This window comes from Salvelinus sp. IW2-2015, linkage group LG22 (assembly GCF_002910315.2).
Source record: "Salvelinus sp. IW2-2015 linkage group LG22, ASM291031v2, whole genome shotgun sequence".
In the NCBI taxonomy this organism is placed as follows: domain Eukaryota; kingdom Metazoa; phylum Chordata; class Actinopteri; order Salmoniformes; family Salmonidae; genus Salvelinus; species Salvelinus sp. IW2-2015.
This window is the reverse complement of record NC_036862.1, coordinates 9653018-9676735: the sequence shown is the minus strand read 5'-3', so window position 1 is coordinate 9676735 and position 23718 is coordinate 9653018. Positions and strand designations below refer to the sequence as shown.

Genomic DNA, 23718 nt, shown 5'->3' with positions numbered 1-23718 from the left:
ATGCCTTGGCTGACCAAGCCATTGTTTTCACTAACAAAACCCTCCCTTCATCCCTTTTCTTTCAGATGTACAACATGTTCCCTAGAATCTTTGGTGCTTCCAGGCAAACACCATGAGATGTTTGCTTCGTAAACAAGGCCAAAGCTTACATACAAGGGCAAGCAGAAATCCGTCTTAAAACCCTTGACACCTCTGAACCTCAGGACTTCATCGAGGCCTTCCTGGTTAAAATGCTGGAGTAGAAAACACCGCATGATCCTCACATTGGAGGTGAACCTCTTACACATTATGAAATATGGAATGTGGCTGGAATTAAGACACTATCCATGTCCACTTATTGTAGTTTGGCTATCATGAGTGAATAGACAAGTGAGAGGCCAATGTCTGGTTTTCCAACGTATTTAGTGGCAATAGGTATGTGAGAGTTGGCCACGGCCACCCTAATGCACATCAATTTACTCATGAAAATAGTATTGTGATGGTACAACACATTTTMCAWATGCTTTTGACACAAWGGTTMTGTTTGGCTCAACTGATATTGAGTTTGTTTGCAAACTTAAACCTACAGTGCTGTGAAAAAGTATTTGCKCCCTTCCTAATTTTCTCTACTTTTACATATTTTTGATWWTGAATGTACTCAGATCTTCAACCAAAATCTATTAGATAAAGGGAACACWTAACACAACGATTACATACTTACTTCATAAACAAAGTTATCCAACACCCAATGCCCCTGTGTGAAAAAGTAATTGCCCTCTTACACTCATAACTGGTTGTGCCAGATTTAGCTGCAATGACTCCAACCAAACTCTTACTATAGTTTTCATGTACACTTATTGTGTGTTTTGAAACACTGTCTTGCTGCATGATTCAGCTTCAGCTCACAGATGTATGGCCCGACGTTCTCCTGTAGAATTCTCTGATACAGAGCAGAAATCATGGTTCCTTCTATTAAGGCAAGTCGTCCAGGTCCTGAGGSAGCAAAGCATCCCCAAACCAGCACACTACCACCACCATGCTGATCGCTGGTATGAGGTTCTTACTGTGGAATGCAGTGTTTGGTTTTCGCCCGGCATAATGGAACCCATGTCGTCCATCTGTGAGCTGAWGCGCAGCTGGATCATGCAGGAAGACAATGATCCAAAACACATAATCAAGTCTACACGAGAATGGTTAAAAAGCAAAAAAAAATGACATTTTGGAATGGGCTAGTCAAAGTCCTGACCTAATCCCAATTGAGATGTGGCAGGACTTTAAACGAGCAGTTCATGCTTGAAAACCCACAAATGTTGCTGAGTTAAAGCAGTTCTGCATGCAAGTGTGGGCCAGAATTCCTCCACAGAGATGTAAGAGACTTATCTACAGGAAGCATTTGGTTGCAGTCATTGCAGCTAAATCTGGTACAACCAGTTATTAAGTTCAAGGGGGCAATTACTTTTTCACACAGGGGAATTGGGTGTTGGACAACTTTGTTAATTAAATAAATAAAATAAGTATACATTTTGTTTGTTATTTGTAAATTCAGGTTTCCTTTATCTAATAATAAATAAAATAAGTATACATTTTGTTTGTTATTTGTAAATTCAGGTTTCCTTTATCTAATAAGATCTGATAATAATCTGTTTTAAAAAATTAGCAAAAATAGAGAAAATCAGAAAGGGAGCAAATACTTTTTCACTGTCAGTGATACTGGCAAGAAAATAGATTGGCTAGCTAACAACATCATGAAAACAATGTGCGCTTCAAATGGCCAGAAAGCTGTATGTTATGGTTCTGGATGGCCAGATAGCTAACAACAATGACACGAAACTGCCATGTCGTCAACCGTAAGTGGCTCGTTTCAGCTCATTTGATCTTGCTGTTGATACCATATCTTGTTTTGAGGTGTTTTGACTGTCACATTTCTGCTAATATGGCTAATAATTAGCTATCTAGCTAGCTACCAACAACCATAACGATGTATTTGAGAGACCAGTGCTCACAAAATATAGTTTACATGTCATCAACAATCTAAGCCAATCCAGTCTGTTTTGCCCCATAGTTGTGCACACATCGGTTTTGTTGCTAGACAACCAACACCATAGTGCACTCCAAGCTCATCATTAAGCTTCAAGTTCCTCTGCGTCCACATCACTGACAACCTGAAATGGTCCGTCCATACAGACAATGTGGTCAAGAAGGTGCAAACTCAGGAGGCTGAAGAAATTTGACTTTGCCCCTGAGATCCTCACAAACTTCTACAGATGCCCTATGGCGAGCATCCTGTCAGGCTGTATCACTGCCTGGTGTGGAAACTGCACCATCRGCAACCACCGGGCTCTCCAGAGATGGGTGAGGTCACCGGGGGCACACTGCCTGCCCTCCAGGACATCTACAGCACCCGGTGTCACAGGAAGGCCAAGAAGATCCTCAAGGACCTCAGCCACCCGAGCCACGGCCTGTTCACCCCGCTACAARCTAGAAGGAGGAGACAGTACAGGTGCATCAAAGCTTGCACAGAGAGCCTGAAAAACAGCTTCTATCTCTAGGCCATCAGACTGTTAAATAGTCACCACAAGCTGGCCTCCGCCCAGTACCCTGCCCTGAACTTAGTCACTGTTACTAGCCAGTCTCCACCCAGTACCCTGCCCTGAACTTAGTCACTGTTACTAGCCAGCCTCCGCCCAGTACCCTGCCCTGAACTTAGTCAATGTTACGAGTCGGGTACCACCCAATACTTTACTCTGCACCTTAGAGACTGCTGCCCTATATACAGTTGAAGTCAGAAGTTTACATACACTTAGGTTGGAATCATTAAAACTCCTTTTTCAACCACTCCACAAATTTCTTGTTAACAAACTATAGTTTTGGCAAGTCGGGTAGGACATCTACTTTGTGCATGACACAAGTAATTTTTCCAACAATTGTTTACAGACAGATTATTTAACTTATAATTCACTGTATCACAATTTCAGGTGTCAGAAGTTTACATACACTGAGTTGACGTGCTTTAAACAGCTTGGAAAATTCCAGAAAAGGATGTCATGGCTTTAGAAGCTTCTGATTGACTAATTTACATAATTTGAGTCAATTGGAGGTGTACCTGTGGATGTATTTCAAGCCTACCTTCAAACGCAGTGCTTCTTTGCTTGACATCATGGGAAAATCAAAAGAAATCAGCCAAGACCTCAGAAAAAGATGGTGACCTCCACAAGTCTGTTCATCCTGGGAGCAATTTTCCAAACGCCTGAAGGTACACGTTCATTCTGTACAAACAATCGTACGCAAGTATAACACCTGGACCACGCAGCCGTCATACTGCTCAGGAAGGAGACGCCTGTCTCCCTAGAGATGAACGACTTGGTGCAAAAAGTGCAAATCAATCCCGAACCAACAAAGGACCTTTGTGAAGATGCTGGAGGAAACAGGTACAAAGATATCTATATCCACAGTAAAACGAGTCCTATATCGACATAACCTGAAGGCCGCTCAGCAAGGAAGAAGCCACTGCTCCAAAAACGCCATAAAAAGCCAGGCTACGGTTTGCAACTGCACCATGGGGACAAAGATCGTACTTTATAGAGAATGTCTCTGGTCTGATTAAACAAAATAGAGCTGTTTGGCCATAATGATCATTTATGTTTGGAGGAAAAAGGGGGAGGCTTGCAAGCCGAAGACACCATCCCAACTGTGAAGCACGGGGTGGCAGCATCATGTTGTGGGGTGTTTTGCTGCACGAGGGATGGTGCACTTCACAAAATAGATGGCATCATGAGGTGGGAAATTATGTGGATATATTGAAGCAACATCTCAAGACATCAGTCAGGAAGTTAAAGCTTGGTCGCAAATGGGTCTTCCAAATAAACATGACCCCAAGCATACTTCAAAAGTTGTGGCAAAATGGCTTAACGACAACAAAGTCAAGTATTGGAGTGGCCATCACAAAGCCCTGACCTCAATCTATAGACATTGTCGGCAGAACTGAAAAAGCGTGTGCGAGCAAGGAGGCCTACATACCTGACTCAGTTACACCAGCTCTGTCCGGAGGATGGCCAAAATTCCACAACTTATTGTGGGAAGCTTGTGGAAGGCTACCCAAAAACATTTGACCCAAGTTAAACAATTTAAAGGCAATGCTACCAAATACTAATTGATGTTATGTAAACTTCTGACCCACTGGAATGTGATGAAAGAAATAAAAGCTGAAAGAAAATAATTTCTCTCTACTTTATTTTCCGACATTTTCACATTCTTAAAGAAAGTGGTGATCCTGACTGACCTAAGACAGGGAATTTTACTAGTATACATTTCAGGAATTGTAAAAAACGGAGTTTAATATATTTGCTAAGCTGTATGTAAATTGCCAACTTCAACTGTACTAGTCATTAACACTGGTTGACATAAATGTTTACATACTGTTTTACCCACTTCATATGTATATACTGTAGTCTAGGCAAGGCTCATCCTTATAGAACAGGTGCTGTTCACACCTTTTCACTCCTTTTCTATTCATATACTGTCCATTGTCTATACACACCATCATAAACATATATAATTATATTCTGGAGTCTGACGTTGCTCGTTCTGATATTTCTTAATTTTATTTTTTGGCTTTGTGTGTATTGTTTTGTATTGTTAGGTATTACTGCACTGGTGGAGCTAGAAACATAAGCATTTCGTTGCACCTGCGATAACATCTGCAAAATATGTGTACACAACCAATACATTTTGATTTGAACCCGTTTATTGTGGGGTTTATTTTCTTAACTGATTTTGTCTGCGTAACATTTTTACAAATCAGTTATACAAGTTGTCTGTTAAAATAGGCTACATACAGTGCAGGAGAGCGTACTCTACATACCCCGAGGGTGTTGTGAGGAGCCCTTAAAAGAGTCACAATTTTTTCTGACAGTCGTCAGACACATCTTTCTTGTTTATTAGTCATTCATTAAATMATAGTTCCTGTTTACCCTCCAACCACAGCTTACCTGTAGCATCTTGCACACAACGTTCCACTTTCTCTCTTTGCCTACAGTACATAGCTAAGAGTAACTGCCACACTGCTCAGACACATCTTAGTCCTTAAGTGACTTCAACATGGATTTACTACATGTACTGCAGACTAACATTTTGTCCATAATAATGGCTATAGTGGTTATTATTTTACTTTGGAAGTACATGGGGAAACAGAGCAGCTATGGACGTTTGCCTCCGGGTCCTTCACCAATTCCTCTGCTTGGTAACTTGTTACAAATGGATCTGAAACGACCGGACATGTCCTACATGAAGGTCAGTTAAAAGCTACAATCTGTTTGATTTTCTCAACGTCATAGATGTAGCTACGGATGCAAGTACTGCAGTCATAGATCAATATTATAGTTTTAATAATTTGAAGCTACAGTATACATTGTTTGCAGTGTTGAGGATTAACTGATTACATGTACTGTAATCAGTTACATGTAATCTGATTACAAAACTAACTAATCAGTTACGTACCACCAAAAATATTGTAATCAGATTACAGATACTTTTGAAAAACGAGATGATTACTTATTGGATTATTCAGAAAGGATGTTTGCAATAAAAATATATACTTTTTTGTCAATGACATTCAATTCTGCATTTAAAAAAGGCACAAGTTGAAGTTTGTTCCACCTGAGCGAGTCTGATCATGAGTCAGAGACCACTATGAAGACATACCAAATTAGTTTGATGGATCATTTGTGTCTTTTTCTATTGCCTCTTGAGGGGAAAGTAATGTTACTGAGTTTGGACATTTCAAAAGTTACATTACTGATTCTTATTTTGGACAGGTAACTAGCAACTGTAACAGATTATATTTACAAAGTAATCTACTCAGCCCTGATCATTTGTTTAAAGACAATGGGATAAGATGAGGGGATAAGACAGTTGTACTAAGTTCATGAAGGAGTTATACGTTATATTCTTCAAGAATCAATGGGTTCCTCTCATCTCTCATCAGTTCAGTAAGACATATGGCTCAGTGTTTACTGTATGGCTGGGCTCCAAACCTGTAGTGGTGATCTCTGGCTATCAGGCTATCAAGGATGCTTTTGTCAACCAAGGAGAAGATTTCAATGGAAGAGCCAACTCTGCCATTACCCTGAAACTTGTTAACGAACACGGTGAGTAAAATGACTGGAAGAGGGATGTTGTAAAATACATGTGTCATAGTGTTGTAATCTGCGTGGAAATTGACTTTGCTTAGAAAAGGGAAGTACTGTGCATGTTCATCCTATATCTCTGTCCTGTTGTACTCATCAATCTAGGGGTGGGATTGAGTAATGGGCAGAGATGGAAAACTCTTCGCAGTTTCTCCTTGATGTCCCTGAAAAACCTTGGAAAAGGATGCAGGAGCCTCGAGGAGAGGGTCCAAGAGGAAGCTAAGAGTCTAGTGAAAGCCTTCAGTGAATATGGAGGTATGTTGTTTTTGTCGGTGTCATCTGTACGTGTGTGTGCGTGCATGAGTGCATCACAGGAGGCTGCTGAGGGGAGGACGGTACATAATAATGTCTGGAAAAGAGTGAATGGAATGGCATCAAACACATAGAAACCATGTGTTTGATGTATTTGATACCATACCACTTATTCCGCTCCAGCCATTACCACAAGCCTGTCCTCCACAGTTGAGCTTCCACCAACCTGCCTCCACAAGTGGCACAGTGGTCTACAGACCCAGTTCGATCCCAGGCTGTGTCACAGCAAAATTGGCCCAGCGTCATCCGGTTTAGGGGAGGGTTTGGCCGGCCGGGATATCCTTGTCCCATCGCGCTCTAGTGACTCCTTGTGGCGGGTCGGCGCATGCACGCTGACTTCGGTCAAGAAGCAGTATGGCTGGGCAGGGTCGTGTTTCGGAGGACGCATGGCTCTCGACCTTCGCCTCTCCTGATTCCGTACGGGAYTTGCAGCGATGGGACAAGTCTGTAACTACCAATTGGATATCATGAAATTAGGGAGAAAAAGGGGTAAAATGTTTTTTTAAATATATAATTTGCCACCAACCTCCTGTGGTGTGCAAGCATGCGTGTTTATGCTTGTCTGCTGTCTCTATTCCAGATTCCACTGTCGACCCCAAAGAACTCCTGTTCCATTCTATCATCAACCTATTCTGGTCCATAGTCTTTGGGCGCAGGTTTGAATACAACGACCCAGAGTTTCAGATCCTCTACAAGCCTGTCTATACATACTTCGACATGCTAAAAAGCAAAGTGGCAATGGTATGGTAGCACATACAGTGCCTTCAATTATCTGTAAGGTCCCCAGTCAAGCAGTGAATTTCAAATGCAGATTCAACCACAAAGACCAGGGAGGTTGTCCAATGTCTTGAAAAGATGGGCCCCTATTGATAGATGGGGGGGAAAGAAGCAGACATTGAATATCCCTTTGAGTATGGAGAATTTATTAATTACACTTCGGACAGTGTATCAATACACCCAGTCACTACAAAGATACAGGTGTCCTTCCTAACTCAGTTGCCAGAAAGGAAGGAAACCGCTCAGTGATTTCACTTTTTTTATGATTGGTTGTATTGATACACAATCTYAAGCCTAATTAATAACTTTACCATGCTCAAGGAGATATTCAGTGTCTGTAAAAAAACAAAAAAACATTTGTATATACCAATTGGTGCCTTTCTTTGCGAGGCATTGGAAAAGCCAATGTGGTTGAATCTGTCCTCAAAAAACATTACTCAAGTGAAGGTACTTACAGATACTTGTATGTGTGGGGTACAGAGATRGTGTAGTCATTCAATAAATCATGTTAACCCCTATTATTGTCCATGCAACTTCTATGATTTGTTAGGTAAATGGACTCCTGAACCTAATAAGGCTTGCCACAACAAAGAGGGCAAATACTTATATAACCAAGACATTTGAGTTATTAAATGTAAAAATGTATAGAATGTTATTTTCACTGACATTATTTGGTATTTTGTGTAGATCAGTGACAAAGAAATTATAATTATATAAATGTCAAACCCAGTTTGTAATGCAACAAAATGTGAAAAAAATCCAAGGTGGATAAATACACTGTATGCCTGTTATTTATCTATACACGCTCTTCCAAAGCATGACTTGATTGTGTCTATTAAGCTTGCCTGCCGAAATGGATAATGATAACAAAAGTATGTGGGTCACCATTTGAATATAACAACCACCCCTTCTTTCATTCCCATGTTTCCAATGTTGTGTCTCTTCTAGCTGTACAACATTTTCCCCAGAATTGTTGAGTGCTTTCCAGGAAAACACCATGAGCTGGGTAAGGCCATAGACAAGGCCAAAGCTTACATACGAGAGGAAGCAGATCGTCGCCTTAAAAACCTGGACACCTTTAACCCTCAGGACTACTTCGACGTCTTCCTGGTTAAAATGCTGGAGGTAAAACATAATTTGGAATTTGATGTTGAACCTCTTACACAGTATCAAAATATTGTAATAGCACCAACTAGCCACAAGAAAATATATGATCAATGTTTACGTGGGTCTGAATCTTTGTGCAAAAATCTTACTTTATCACAAATCTATCAGTGTAAGATTTAGAGGTATCTTCCAACTTTCCTTAGGAGAAGGGTCACCCCGAGACCGAGTTCAACTATGACAACTTGTTTCCGTGTGTGTGGGATCTGTTTGCTGCCGGCACGGAGACCCAGTCCTCCACCCTATCACACGCCTGTCTGATGATGATTAAGTACCCTGACATCCAAGGTATTCTCTCTTCTGCATCACTGTTATTGAAATTATACAAATGTATTGCAAATAGAAAATAGTACTGGTAAACCAGCCAAATAGCTGCAACAGAGAGTTTACATTACACACCATGTAAGCAGCACATACATGCGYGCATTTCTTCATTCCCAATAGACTGTAAACACTGTATATTAACCCAAAAGCTATGAAGGCCTATGACTGTCTTTCTTCCTCAGAGAAAGTTCAGAAGGAGATAGACGAGGTGATTGGCTCAAACAGAGTCCCCACAGTTGACGACAGACATAAGATGCCCTACACGGACGCTGTAATCCACGAAATCCAGAGAAGTATGAGTCTTGCTCCCATTTCTTTCCCTCACCAAATGACCCGAGACACAACGTTCCACAACTACCACATCCCAAAGGTGACCACCATTTCCGCAGACTTATCCTAAACGTCTATCATTTTGACTTGTTAAACTGTCAATTGTTTTACGTAAGTACTCTTTTGTAATTCTTCCAGGGTACCACGGTTTTTCCACTGTTGTCATCTGTGCTGTTTGACCCCAAACTGTTCAAGAACCCAGATGAGTTTGACCCAGAGAACTTCCTGGATGAAAATGGAGTCTTTAAGGAAAACAACGGATTTCTTGTTTTTGGACTGGGTAAAATGATGTTACAATTGGCTAATAGAATAATATGAGAATGTGAAAACAATAACCACTCTGTAGTAGCTCTCAGATAAAAAGACTAAACATCATCACACAATATACATACACATTGCTAGCATCTTGTTTGATAGGTTTTGCATATCAAACAAGGCCAATGTGTAGGTTTCAGTCTCAGGAGTGTAGGTTGACTGCTGAAGGTAACTTCTCTCCTCTCACTGTCCATCAGGGAAGCGCTACTGCCTGGGAGATGGAATGGGGATTCCCAGGACGGTGCTCTTCCTGTTCTTTACTTCCCTTCTTCAGCGCTTCACCTTCAGGGGCACCAAACCTCCAGAGGAAATTGACGCCAGTGTAGTATCCTACTTTCATGGTCGCCTGGCGCGCCCCTACACCTGCTATGTCAAACTCAGGACACCAAATATTTAATTGATCAAACAGCTTTTAATCTTGATGAAATTCAATGTGATTTTTTTTCTGAATAAGGAAGCTCAACAGCAAAGTTGTCATGTCATTATTAATGTCCATTTTTTTGTTAGATACAAAAAAAACAATAGACAAATACTGTCAGATTAAGAATAATTTAATTTAAATAACAAACACGTAAATAAAAAGTGAGTAAAAATAGTGTCCATTCATGTCACATAGTCTTATATGTGAGATTTAGTGCTGCTCTTTGTACTGTAATCTCCCGGTGATGATAACCTACTCACACAGAGTTAACTATCATTTGAGTGTCAGCGCGCCAAGTTTACCTGTTGACAGGTATATAGAACATGTGGAGTCACGTCAGAAGGTCATGTCCGTTTATGTAACACGTTCCACCTCTGCCACAATGGACCCAATGTATTATGGGTCCAGGGTGACAGTACAGTCCTAACCCACTGCACGGTTCTAGCATAGGCATCCATTGAATCTACCTCCCTTTGACCTCAATTTACTGGATCCACTCTCTAGATCCAGGTCACGGCACCCCTGTAACACATWCTAGCAATGCTAACTAACTATATGCTACATCTGGTCATTTTTTAATTGAAAGGTCAATGTCTGACATAAGCAGTTTTACAAACAACACAGTATTTTGTCATGTTTGCCAAAGAGATTCCAAAGGCTACGCGTGCTGTTGCCAAAGGTACATTATACTAGAAGATATTTGTGAAGTGCAATGCTCAGTTCGTGAATGCTATTTCAGTTGTGAGGATCAGCCAAGCCACTCTGGAAATTAACACACACACACACACACACACACACACACACACACACACNCACACACACACACACACACACACACACACACACACACCATTAGAGTAATGATCTATGCCACCAGAGGCATTGAGGCCCCTCTGTCAAGCACCAGTAATGACCCTATTAGGAATACTCCTGGTGAAAAAAATGAATGTTCATTTGTATGACATGCTGCATTTTGTTGACACTGAGAGATGGTGGACATGCTTGGGTAACGGGTTCCCATTTGGAGTGAATAGGAAGACAGAAAGACAAGGCTACCTCATTACTCCATTGGTATGTGTGAAGATGGGGCCTCTGTGTATGTTGGTTAGAGGAGCTATTTCAAAAGTGAAGTTGGAAATTGCCTGGTTTAATTGCCTACATTTATACAGAACCCCTGTTCAACCGGTGGGGAGCCATTAGGTGCAATGTGACCCTCAAGAAGAGACTAATTACAAACAGTAAAATGAGTTGTGGGCTCTGGATGCTCAGACAGATCCATACACACCGAGTAGTCAAGCTATATCTGGAGAAGTTAGGGTTGTGCTGTACTAGTTTTAGATTGAAACCCGTCTTTAAATAAGAGTGGGGGATTGTTAGCTGGGTTCAAATAAAGCACCTTTAGCTAAACTCATATTGGGTAATTGCTGTTTCAAAACTTCACTGAGGGTGAGATCAGTGCAAAATATTTTGTTTCTCACAGATTCCAGCACGGAGAACTGAGTTTTTGGCAACCTTACACAGATGTATGTAACGTACCAGACGTCTTCACAGAGGATGAACAGAATGGATCCTAGCTTTGCAAACATGACGTCAGACATGTAGACCTACAGCATACCATCAACACGCATGCAGCAGAATACTAAATGTGTATTTTGTGGCTGTGGTCTATCGTGTAGAGAGCCGTTTCCTATTGAACCATAGTGATTAAGCTACATGGCCGCAGGGGCGCTGGGACCTTAATCCCCAGAAGCAGAGGAGAGATTCCCTCTTGGCATGTTACGACCTGTGCTCAGCGGGATGTAAAACCTTCAGCTGGGTGGTAAGTGGTTGTGGTTAGTCTGGAAAAGCTACAAGAAAAAAACGATTTGTGGTGAGTAACAGGCTATCATAACTCACCACGAGAGAGATCATTTTCATCCCAGACTCCACAAACCTGTGATAAATGGAGAATATTACAGAAGGTGCCGCAGACTGCACCAAGGCCGCTGAGGGGAGGATGGATCATAATAATGGCTGGAACGGAGCAAATGGAATGGAATCAAACGCATGGAAACCATGTGTTTCATATATTTGATACCATTCCGCCTATTCCACTCCAACCATTACCATGAGCCTGTCCTCCCCAATTAAGGTGCCACCAACCTCCTGTGGCGTATAGATACAGCGCTTAAAAGACCTCTGGATTATGGTCACCTTCCATTCTGTGATAGTTTTCACTATGTTAATAGGACATTACAAATCATTCAACCCCCTTAGACAGCGCAGTAAAGGAACTCCCCTTCCCCCACTGACTCCATTTGAAGAATACATCTCTTGCTAGTTATCTTCTATATAGTGCATGTGATCGAACCTTCCTTAGATGTTTCTGATTACGTGCCTGTCTTTCTCAGCCTCGAGTCATTTTGCAGGAGTCATGCCTCACACACAGCCGTCACCATGAAAGTGATGTGCCTTCCTTGAGGTCTATGATATTGGTATTGCGTAAGAGCGCGGTTCCTTTGCTCACTGTATTCAGCTACGACTATAAGGTTGCGATAAACGTATGGCTAGAGAGCAAGGGGCATGAGAGGTTTTCAACGGTTGGGTGAGAGGAATTCAAAACACAGCGTTGCCTAGGGAAACCATAGTGTGTGTGTGTGTGTGTGTGGCTAACTCACTGGGGAAGACAATATTGGTTTGCTCACCTCTTGCCTTTTCTAAGTCCCTCACAGAGACTTTTTCCAATACCAACATATAAAACACACTATTGTTATAATATCCATTGCACATGAAAAGACGGTCCACGGTTGGCACATAACTTTTCCACTTTGTCCACAAGTAGAGCGAGAGGTAGAGAACAAAGAGGCAAACCCCCCAAAACAGTCAAATCTGAGCAGATAAGGGTTGGACGGTGTTCATTTCCTAATTTAAGTAGCTTTCCTCAACATCTGGGTCGATTGAGGCGATATTTCACTTGGGATGGGTCATCTTATCTGCCACTGGAAGCCTCTAGGAGTCACAACACACAGTGCAGAAAAGGCATTCTGGCAATCATCCAAAGAGTCCCGGATCATGTTCACACCATTATTAAGACATGGGTTCGACGAAAACACCAAGTAGGCCACATAGATCTGGAAGTACACAACTGAATCGGAAGCAGGTGATAAGTCTGGTTCGGATTCCTTCCACTAGAAATTACAAAGGTAGCCAGCTACTCGTTAGCCCTCGTTAGCCCTCGTTAGCCCCCAACAGGGCCACTCAGCAGTAGCTCTCAGAGTATTTGATGGCTCCTTCTCCTCCCCCGTTGCCCAGCGGAGTTCCATCAAGGCCGTTCAGCACCTGCTTGCGGGCGGAAATGTAGCAGTAGGCCTTGCCCTTCTTGGCCCCTGGGTGGTGGTGTGGGCGCGGGTGGGCATGCGGCCCCGAGGCGGAGGCGTCCGAGGAGAGGTTGTGGGTATCCTCCTGTGGACAGTCAGGCTGGCAGGGCGGGTCGTGGTGGCACTGCCCGCCGCCGGTGCCCCCCTGTGGCGTGTTGCTGCCGGTGTTGCGAAGGTCGTCCAGGACGGTCATGCCCAGCTTCCATCGCTGCCACTTCTTCTTTATCTCTGACTGCACCTGGGACAGATGGACAGAGGGAGAGATGGAGAGAGAGGGATGAACGAGGGAAAGTAATGAGTTTTTCCTGACCTTTTGATCTGGTCAGATCAAAAGACAAATTATATCAAATTTGATCATTATTCTCTTTACTCACTACTCTGTAGGCTACCTCAACCAAACTAGCCCATACCTCAACAGGAGATACATCGGAACCTTCATGTCACAGTGGCATATACACTTCTTGACTCTACACATGGCTGGGTCCCTCATTGACATCCCGTTGCCCCGTTGACGTAGGTAGTGAGCTTCTCTGTGACAGCTAACCCACAGTGACAAGGTGACATACCCAGCAGGTCACAGAAAGCGCTGGCTTCTCATAGGAACAAACAGATACGAATGTGCCATCACCTCAGGTGTTTGCTACTGATGTTCAAGTGCACTTGTTTTGCCCTGGGCTTTGTTGAGAGCACACTTCACTTCGTTACTCACCTCTTTATTGACGAAGCAGTACAGGATGGCAACCAGGAGACCCTGCGGGAAGAGAGAGACAGGTATCAGAAGAAGAGTGATCTCTCCATTTTCCCCTTATCTAACACACACCTAACAGAAGCACCACAGAGAGAAATAACATGCAGTAACAAGAAAGAATGCCTGCACGCACGGGACACATGCATGCTCCTGCGGACGCACGCACGCACACACACACACACACACACACACACACACACACACACACACACACACACACACACAACACACACACACACACACACACACAACACACAACACACACACACACACACACACACAACACAAAATGGCAAATAACCTATGTACCTCATCATATTACCTGGAAAGAATTGAAGAAAAGTTCAAAGAAGAGGTTGATATTTCGGAGGACGCCCTCAGTCTGTTCCTCTGACATCACGGCAAAGACAACCTCATGGATGCCCAGGAGAGGGATGAGGGTCAGAGTGGACTTAGCCAACCTGCACACACAGAGCATCCTTTACAGAGCCAAGCAAGGGCAACTATTAGAGAGGTCTGTTTGGTCCTATATGGTGAATCTCTTTCACATCAATGACATCAATGGATGGTTCACGTTTCACACAAACGCATAAAAGCCAAACAAGGAAAGCCACAACTTCCACAGAGCAGGGATGATAAGTAACGGCTTCAAACAAAGCATCTTGGGAAGTCAAAAAAGCCTCCTCTTCCCATGACTCTTTGGTGGTTCAGAATCTGTGTATCAGCTGCATTTGTGCTTAGATTCCAATCAGACTCATGTTGTCCAGTGTGCCTTGAGGCCAGGCTTAGTTCAGAGCATTAGGTATGCGACTGGTCTCCTGGATGTGGCTGGTTTCCTAAAAAAAAGTCAATGCCGTCTCAAAGGACCGCGGCTCACAATCAAAGGATGGGAAGGCCCCTTTGAATACCACAGAAACATCAAAGGATTCCACAGCTCCCTTTACTCTGCATGACATAAAGTGTTAGTAGAAGTGCAAGTCAATTTAGTGATGAATTATTGAGGTAATGGATGTTAACTGAGTTTGAAGCAAATGCCTTTAGTGTGGATAGTGTTAGGTCATCACAATGTCTTCTGACTCGCACAAGAGCAGAGTCCTTGTGTGTTCACGCCAACTATCGCCAGACGATAGTTGGCAACATCGCACGGCAATGTTCTGTGAATGGAAGGGCGTTTAACAAGGTATGACATAGACAAAGTTACGTGACAAGAAACACATAGACAAGCAATGAGTAAGCAATGAGTTGACTAAATCAGTGTCAGAAGCTACAATACCGTGTTTGTTTTGTGTTTTTATTCTGGTTTGCTTTTATGCCATTCATGGATTAGAAGCTGCTGTATCTTTCTTACCTGAATTTATAATCTGTGTACCTCATTTGGCGCGCCTTTAATTTGGAGACAAGGATCTGTATGATCCGAATAAATATGAAAAAGTTGACCTGGAATAAAAAAAAAAATGAACATCAAACCACCCAATATTATCTTTATTGACACCAACAAAAAAATGTAACAATCTGACATCAAAAAAGGATATATATCCAAATAGGCCTGCTCTGCGGCATTTCAGTATTATATGAGAAAGGGAAACAAGGATAACTGCTACTGTTGAAGTAGGGTGAATATGTCAGAATTCCACAATAATGTGAAAAGCTAAAGTTTGAGTTCCAAAGTCAGACTGCAGCATGTTAGGGGTATTAACTGCAAAGTCCAGGTGACAGAGTGTAACTGCACGCCATATTAAGTATGAATTACTCCTTTTATTTATTTAACCTTTATTTTGACAGGGAGTCATGCTGAGACCAAAGCCTCTTTTACAGATGAGCATTATAATTACAAAAATATACACATTAGTACAATATGAAAGGTGAAACAGAAATACAAAACACAGTCTTTTTATTTATTATGTCAAACCATGTTAGGCATTTTGTCCTGAGGGGAAATGCAAGAGTTGTGGGACAAATGGCAAGTCATATGTGAATCCTCATCTCTTCTGGCATGTTGCTTCTGATGCAAAATACCACAGAAAAAAGTATATTCTCTTCCTCTCAGAGTTTCACTGAGAGATGTTAATTAAACACTCATAAGTATTAAAGGTCTAGGTCCTTATTTCTAAGTGTTACTAAGAAAATAAAAGAAACCAGGTGACATTCATTTTATCTCTTCTGGGTTTATGAGTCATCCATTAATTTTAATGTACAGTACATTCCGGAAACCAAAAAATGCCCACTCAGCTTTCACGTTCGCACAATTTCCCCAGGTTTGTCACGGTCTGCTAACTTCAAAGAGACAAAACTGCAGGGGAAGCAGGGGGAGGTGTGGGGGGTGGAGGAGAGGAGCGGGGCGTTGACGAATGACTCACCCATAGGCCCCCATTGCTTTAGGGCGCACAACACAGTCGACACACATATCAACACACACTCACCAGAATGGCCAGGAGGATGGGTGTGCGGATGATCCACCAGTACGCCATGTTCTCGTTGATCTCCCAGCACCTGGGAGGAGGTGAGTCACAATCTCTCAGTCGGAATTCTGTTTCTAGTAACAGATGATGAGGAAATAAGATTGAATGGAAATGAGAGGGACTCACCGTGCGTTCTCATACAGGTACCGCACTATAATCCAGGGGACCACAAATAACACTGGGGWTCCTACACACAGTGTCATAAACCCATACATTACTGTCAGGAAACAGCATTTATATAATTTATCATATGTGTGTGTGTGTCCATCTGTATGTGTGAGTGTGCGTGTGTATCCACCCCAGCCGATGAAGAGGTATCCACAGAAGTAGCTGTTCTCAGAGAAGACCATGAGCACCAGCAGGTTGTGAAGGTACAGGCCTTCCACCAGCAGCCAGTAGTAGTTAGCCCCCACACAGTACTGCATCAGCACCTGGGCCACACGGCAGCCAGAGAGAGCCTGGGGGCAAAGGTCAGGGGAAGAGGTCAAGGATGGCTGTCTAAAGTACGAATGATGAATTGAGTCTGTAAACTGTTCGTTTGTGTGTGTGTGTATTTCTGTAACCTGCATTAGTGTGTATAGCCTTTAGTTCCCGACCTGATCACTGAGGACGTTGGACACGTCTCTGTTGTCTCTGAACTCGGGGGTGTCCCTGGTGAGAACAGCATCTCTGGTGAGGATGGATATGGCTCGCAGGATGAAGGACGCAAACAGATTGGTGTGGATATAGTTCCTGGTGCACCTTAGTTTCCTAGGGTACAACACTTGACATTGAGATGACTGTATCACAAAATTCTTTCCAGCATCATGTATATGTCATATACAGTTGTAGGGTCTTAATTTGATCACGCTTTTGTTACTGAGAATTTTCCTGCACTGCAGGAAATTCAAACTTGTAGTGTATCCAAGGTTCTAAAGTTTGTAATTTACACTTTAAAATGTCAGAATTTGCAGTAACAAAAAATATCCATTAATTATAATCCACATAATAATTCAAATTTCCTGTTGCTGCGGGGTTATTTTCCTACTACTGTATGATTTAAATTTGCCTAAACATCAGAAGACTAGAAGTGAATCCATTGCCTTGTCCAAACAAACAGTCCCATAGAGTCAAATCCTGACATATAAAGATGTACTGTATGCTGTTTATGACTGTGGTCAGAGCCAGTATTTACCTGAAGATGAGCAGTATGATGAGGGCCAGGGAAAGGCTGGCCAGGGACAGAGAGTAGCCCACAGTGTACATCACCCGGAAGTAGGCCAAGATCACCATCTGGTTCTCCTGTGGACACACAAAGACCTGCACTCAAATCCCAAGTAGACGAGGGAACAACATGACCCTGTTTTCACCTATAACTCTCTGACTCTCTTATGGATGTGCTGTACTGAACGAATGCCCTGTCCTTTTAGTAGAGTGCAAACAGAGACACAGATACAGACGAAGTAGATGCACTGACCGCAAGAAGTCCTCTTGTCTTGTTGCCTATGCCTTGGAAAATGCTCATGAATGCTTTAATGACGCTCAGTACACTAATAAGCTCCTGTTAAAAATATGTGACACTCCATTATTGTATACTCTAGATTTATGAATCTCACAGATTAGAACACGTGAGTGTAACTGGTGTCAAACAATGGTGAAGTGGAGCGTAAACGCACATTTACCCACCTATCATGGAAAAATGCATTGGAAATTTAGGGAGCGTTATTTTATTCACGGCGAATGGCCGTGAACGGTGATCAACGTTTACCCACCTATTTTTCTTATCATCAGAAYGTCTGGCTGCAGACTGGAGTACATTTCAGTTGTGGGGCCAATGAGGCAAAGCAGCGTTGCATCATCGGTTGCCAGCAACAACATAACCCCTAGGTGACGTCTGTCTCCCTCTTCATAAAGAGAGGACTGTGTGTCTTTCAGAGCTCACCCCTTACACTCTGTAGCCCTGGCAGATCTATAACCCTGTATGTAATACCGACTAAGTAATGAGATCTTTTATATTTACGTAGTAAACGGGCCATTTCATTACTGAGCTCGTAATGGAGTGCASCACTAGATGTGATATTAAGAGAGGGTAAGGAGGACGCGAGTTGAGCATGCTGATAGGGATGAGTGGAAGTCAACATTAGGGCACAGCAACGGCTGCTGCTGCTGCTAGCCCACCTCAACAGTCATAAGCAATCAGAGCACTCTAGCATTATCGRAAAAGTCCCCTACAGGTGGTTTCCCATTGGAGTACCTACTCTATTAATCCTTGCTATTTGAATGGCTATTCATTAGTTTACTTCTCAAAACATCTGTCAGTACTTGGAGGGTCTCCTAAGACTACTGGTGTAGTTTTCTAAAAGTCACATTCAGTAATTAAAAGCATTAACCCTTTGAAAGTCTACTGTCCTACTCTTAGCAACGCATGTTATTATGTGCTCTGAGAGGAGGGTCTACTTCAGGAATGGTGCATGATGGGTATTACCTGTGCCACCTGCTGGTTATTGTCTGCGTTGCACTGGGAGTGGTCCCTCCAGGTGCTACTGGTGTTGTTAATGGCCCATTGGCCATCAGGCCCACACTCCCGCAACACATATCCATTACGAACTGCACAGACATGAGGAGGGAGAGATAAAGGAAGAAGGCAAACAGATGAGACATATTCAATTCTGCATTAAAACCAGCAGATAGTGATAGCGCTGACGTCATCCACGTATTCCCGATGGCGCATGAAGCCGGAACTACTTGAATTTTAAGCACGCCATATCGCTGAATGGCACCACAAAATTGTTAAGGATCATGGTGAAAGTGGCAATAACTAGCTAAGGATCATGGTTAATGTAGTCGTTTTCATCCTGACTGAGCGTTGACCGGGAGCCTCCTAATATGCCTGCCGGCCCGTGATTGGTCTGTGTCAGCACATGYTCATGTGTGACGACAATGTAGTAGTCAGAATMAATCACTATTTAATTTAATATCTCGATTTGTAGTGGCCTTTAAAATAATTCACAATGGGGATCGAACTTGATCATAACAAACTAATTTTAGAGGCCAAAATAGTCTGAACATTTTTGCTGGGGCCGTTCTGGCGATCGTAATTTACATAGGCTTTTTAGGGCAGACCAGGGGTCTCATTTATAGACTGTGTGTATGTACAAAATATAGCCCAAAATGTGTGTGCACAGGTTTTCACGCAAAAGTAGGKATTTATTTAAAAAAAATACTTGACATGAGAATGTGTTCACTTTCCCGCAAACTTTAGACCATGCAAAAGCACATTTGCTAATGGTTGAGATATTGTATGGCAAGCTGGCAAGTAAGTGTTTTGTGCAAATGAGGGATATGATGAAAAGRTTATTAATAAAAAAACTAAAAACAGGAAAACATATTAACAAGAATGCAACATTTTCCATTAGTGAGAAGAGCGAAAATCTGTTAGATTTGTTTTGTAAAAAACAATTTGACATAGGAATCTTATAACTAGACATAGAAATATCTTTCCTATTTTCATAACCATTGCAGAATATATTCCTCACTTTTCTGTCCGTGATAGGTTCATATTACCAAAGGAGCCATACAACAATTACCATGTGCATCTCTCATTTAATTGGACCTAGTAGCCATGTAAATAGGCTATATGTATTTCAAGATTTGCAATAGCATAGGCAGCGCAGTTTATAATACAGAATTTAGGCTACAGTCGAATTTAACAGCCGATCGTTTKCATTGAAGTAGGCCTACAGTATGAATCAAGTTTCACATTTTAATTGTCACTTGCACAAGTACAGTGAAATGCCTTTCTTGCATGCTCTTTCCCAACAATACAGTAATGCATATCAGTAGTACTATAATAAATAAAAAAAGCCAAATAGAACAAAAGTACTGTAATTTAAAAAATGTAGTAGCCCTACAATGTTTCAGAATGCGCGGGCAGTCCATCGTATTTAGGTTGGGGGAAAAGTCGATATAAAACATTGTTGAAATCAAACGTTCTGCTGACAGGTACATGACAATTTGCCATTGTTTTCACGTTCAGAAACGGACACAGTCCTGTTCCAGGCACAGCATAAATCACTGCTAAAGATTAAAACGTTTTGCCAACACAGTAAATAGGCTGGTAGRTTATGTAAAATATTTGACAGGGTAGATTACAGTATTGCTGTGCGATAGGAGCGCGACATCATTGCTTATTTAATCTCAGGGTCTATACCAAGGCAGGACAACCAAAAACCCAATAATCTATTGATAAACTATTAAACAGCAACGTGTCTCTTGTATGCCATGGTGTAATTCCAATAGTTCCAAATTATACAGCAAATCAAGGGCGTTATTGTCACCATAAAAGGTGAAGCGTTTTCCAGGCGAATTTTTAATGCTCGTTCACGTATCTACAGTTTTACGACAGGGCTGATTTATAATGGGAGACATGCGTACGTATGGCGTGCGTCAAGTTTATAAATCTCAATATTTTTGTGCGTGCGCAGATTTACAGAAATGMCGCACGGTTATAAATAAGGCCCCAGGGCTTTTGCCCCCTCTAGGTTTCTACGCAGTAGCCGAATAGCAGAGCTTGTGATTTCACGCACCAGACCAGACACTGGGAGCCTGARTCCGCACGGCTTTAGATAGAAACGGTGTTAGCATTAACCTCCTAGCTGGAAGTTGGATGAAACTGAATCTCATTTCTTCTACCAAACCATAAAGCACTAACCAATGCCACACCAGTACCTTGGTTGTACCAGGGGAGGTACCACGGGCAGGGCACTTTAACGGTGGTGTTGGGGATGCCCTCCGGCCAGCAGGCGTACATGTCAAACATGCGGCCGCAGAATAAGCCTGGGGGTAGAAGTAAGTATATAAGCAGTAAGCAGACCCTGAATCCCTAAGATTTTGTCTTAAACTAAGTAGGATAGAGAATGTTTATTGTTTGGATGAAGACCACCTGGGAAAACAGTAGTAATGATGCCCTGCAATGGATCCAGTCCTTTGGGTCAGACATTAAGTCGATGCCTGTCTCATGGTACTTAGTCTAAGAATTTGGTAGATTCTGTGGACTCTGAAATATATATTTGTTTGAGGGAAAGGAGAGGGGTGATGAAGCTCCTGGTGTTTTTTTTAAATTGTGAAGCCAAAGGCATATTTCCACTGTCTACACAATAACYTTTTAGATGTTATTCTATTCTATTGGTAAACCCACAATCAGGTGTGCCTGATTAGGACATAGGACAGGTGTATGTCTTTGAGTCTTACCTGGGGGTGTGGGGTCCGTGCTCATTCTCAGCAGGCACTCGCTCCTGTATTTGTTCCATTCCTCCACTGTGTGCTTCACCGACTTCGTTGACACAAGCTGCCGGTCACAAATCACAAGATGGAGGGTCAGGGGTCAACCCCAGTGGGTTCTTCTGGGTAAGCCCCACAATACCTAACWGCAGTGGGCCTGACTGGGTGTAAAATCTGACTGGATATAAAACACAAATTCCTTGGCTTACTGTAGTGGTGTAACTTAAATTCTCCATAAAAGCTGACACATCCACTAAAACCAGCTGCATCGATTGAGGATGCAAAGCACATTGCACTGCTGTTCAGATCAGCTTCCCAGCACTCTGATTGTGTTCTATATAGCACACTGAGACCATTATGACCTGCAGTGATTCAGAACAGTGAATCATCTTCACATGACTTACATTTCATAACAGCTCCTAAGGATAATCCAACAAACGAACGACGGCAGCGTCTAATGACCTGACACACTTCTACGGATGGATTGAAGGTGGAAAGTAATGTTAAGTACAATCACTACTGCCGTAATGAGCAGAAACAAAGTCAAAAGTGCCTACCACAGTTCTGCACAGGACAGACAGGATGAGGAGGAGGATGGCAGGGGTCTTCATCACTTAGAGGAGTGCCAGGGTGGAGGGCCACTCATCATCTCAGGGCTACTGGGTGTTGTTCACCAAGGGGGGCCAGAACCAGGCCATGCCTCAGACCTCCACCCCATAGCCCACACCCTGCAAAACAACACACACAGTCAGTTAGACCTACTGTATACAGTACAGAACAATCACACAATATGGGTTTGGGTTACAATTCTTATCACCTATTACGCTAAGACAAGCGTGTGGTCCACAATGGGCATAGGATTTGGCATTTGATTGGGGAAAGGAAGTCAAAACGTTGGCCAATTAGACCATGTAGATGATTAGAGCACTAGAGGTTTCAGCCCTCCATTTCCAATGAACAGTGACAACAAGACACCCATTTTTTGCTACTGGTAGTGTAGGCTAATTTCTGGCTTTCTCTGTGAGCATGACACTAATGGGACACTTCGTTATTGGACTGGATTGGAGACAAGGGATGCGTTATATAGACAAATGGAGCACAATTTGAGCATCGATGTCATGTCCATACCCACGTCTCCCAAAGACTTCTCAATGAAACCTAACCAGATGTGCTATCTGACAATCTGATGGGAGAGCCAATCATTGTAATGTTGTAAACGTCTACATAAGAAGCCCAGAGACTTGTACTGTATTGGAAGGACTGAGGTTTCTGCATTAGGATGCATTTGCATGACACTACAACATTCTATGCAGCCATGTTTGCACCTCATTATCATTACATGGGGATATTTAAACAAGTAAGGGTTAATTAACACGGCTACTGAAGTAGCTAGCAAGTTTACTAGATCTCTACAGTAGGTGCCTTGGTAACCATACATACAGACTTGCTAGTTTAGCTAACCAAACAATCAGTCCTAGCTTGCTATCATACACTGTATACCGTGGTTATAGGGAAATAATCCTCACTCTGGATGCCCTTCAAGCTAATCAGCAATGAGTATTCAACAATGCATGTATAATGTTATATAACTGAATATCTAAAAATTAAAACAATATTCAGAATTCAAAAAGTTGCCTAACTCTCTAAATATAGCTCTGAAGAAGCCGCATGCCTGTATCCAGAGAAAAGTGTTCTGTAAATCATGTATGACCGGGTTGCAGTCAATTATCATAGTTTTGTGTGGGGGTGTTGTGCTAAACAGTGTAAGAACCTGTGATTTCTCTTTAAAAAATACAAACACTGAACATAACATATTGTTCCCATTGTCCCTGCTATGTTACTTAAAGAGCTGGAACACATTGGTCTATCAGCAACTCCCTCAATGTACATACTGTACTGTGATAACGTCATTGTTTGTGCTTTTGAGGTTGTGCTTTTAGGACCATGCTTCATGCACGCAGAGGATCCAATGAAAGTGTTGTAATCAAATCAACTAATCTAATCCATTTTTAAGGAGTCTTTATGACGGGTCATTTTCTTCTGTACAAGAATTGGGAAATTGTATGCATAACATCAGTCACATTGACAA

At 42.3% G+C, this 23718-nt stretch overlaps 3 protein-coding genes across 5 annotated transcripts in view; 2 read left to right on the top strand and 1 right to left on the bottom strand.

The window, feature by feature from the left end:
• The window catches only part of LOC111949648 (cytochrome P450 2M1-like), a 10091-nt gene extending 9827 nt beyond the window's left edge, over positions 1-264 (top strand). The window contains exon 3 of the mRNA XM_023966989.3: positions 66-264. Within this exon, the coding sequence (XP_023822757.1) occupies positions 66-116 (51 nt within the window). The 3' untranslated portion in view covers positions 117-264. The remainder of the gene's footprint in view (positions 1-65) is intronic.
• Positions 1-9867, top strand: part of LOC111949833 (cytochrome P450 2M1) — a 41850-nt gene extending 31983 nt beyond the window's left edge. The window contains exons 1-9 of one of the 2 annotated variants that reach the window (XM_023967171.2): positions 4972-5268; positions 5963-6125; positions 6270-6419; positions 7057-7217; positions 8202-8378; positions 8564-8705; positions 8924-9111; positions 9210-9351; positions 9584-9867. In XM_023967171.2, the coding sequence (XP_023822939.1) occupies positions 5077-5268; positions 5963-6125; positions 6270-6419; positions 7057-7217; positions 8202-8378; positions 8564-8705; positions 8924-9111; positions 9210-9351; positions 9584-9783 (1515 nt within the window). In that variant the 5' untranslated portion in view covers positions 4972-5076 and the 3' untranslated portion in view covers positions 9784-9867. Of the gene's footprint in view, positions 1-4971; positions 5269-5962; positions 6126-6269; positions 6420-7056; positions 7218-8201; positions 8379-8563; positions 8706-8923; positions 9112-9209; positions 9352-9583 lie in introns of those variants that run through there. The other variant, XM_070434008.1, reaches the window with a different exon arrangement.
• A 54-nt stretch (positions 9868-9921) lies between these two features.
• The window catches only part of LOC111949832 (glucagon receptor), a 27824-nt gene continuing 14027 nt past the window's right edge, over positions 9922-23718 (bottom strand). Inside the window, exons 2-14 of one of the 2 annotated variants that reach the window (XM_023967170.3) lie at positions 22187-22357; positions 21600-21696; positions 21078-21185; positions 18835-18956; positions 17545-17651; positions 16967-17120; positions 16669-16828; positions 16497-16557; positions 16332-16401; positions 15260-15348; positions 14234-14372; positions 13873-13914; positions 9922-13401 (exon numbers count right to left, since the gene is read on the bottom strand). In XM_023967170.3, the coding sequence (XP_023822938.1) occupies positions 13045-13401; positions 13873-13914; positions 14234-14372; positions 15260-15348; positions 16332-16401; positions 16497-16557; positions 16669-16828; positions 16967-17120; positions 17545-17651; positions 18835-18956; positions 21078-21185; positions 21600-21696; positions 22187-22240 (1560 nt within the window). In that variant the 5' untranslated portion in view covers positions 22241-22357 and the 3' untranslated portion in view covers positions 9922-13044. Of the gene's footprint in view, positions 13402-13872; positions 13915-14233; positions 14373-15259; positions 15349-16331; positions 16402-16496; positions 16829-16966; positions 17121-17544; positions 17652-18834; positions 18957-21077; positions 21186-21599; positions 21697-22186; positions 22358-23718 lie in introns of both variants that reach the window. The other variant, XM_070434007.1, reaches the window with a different exon arrangement.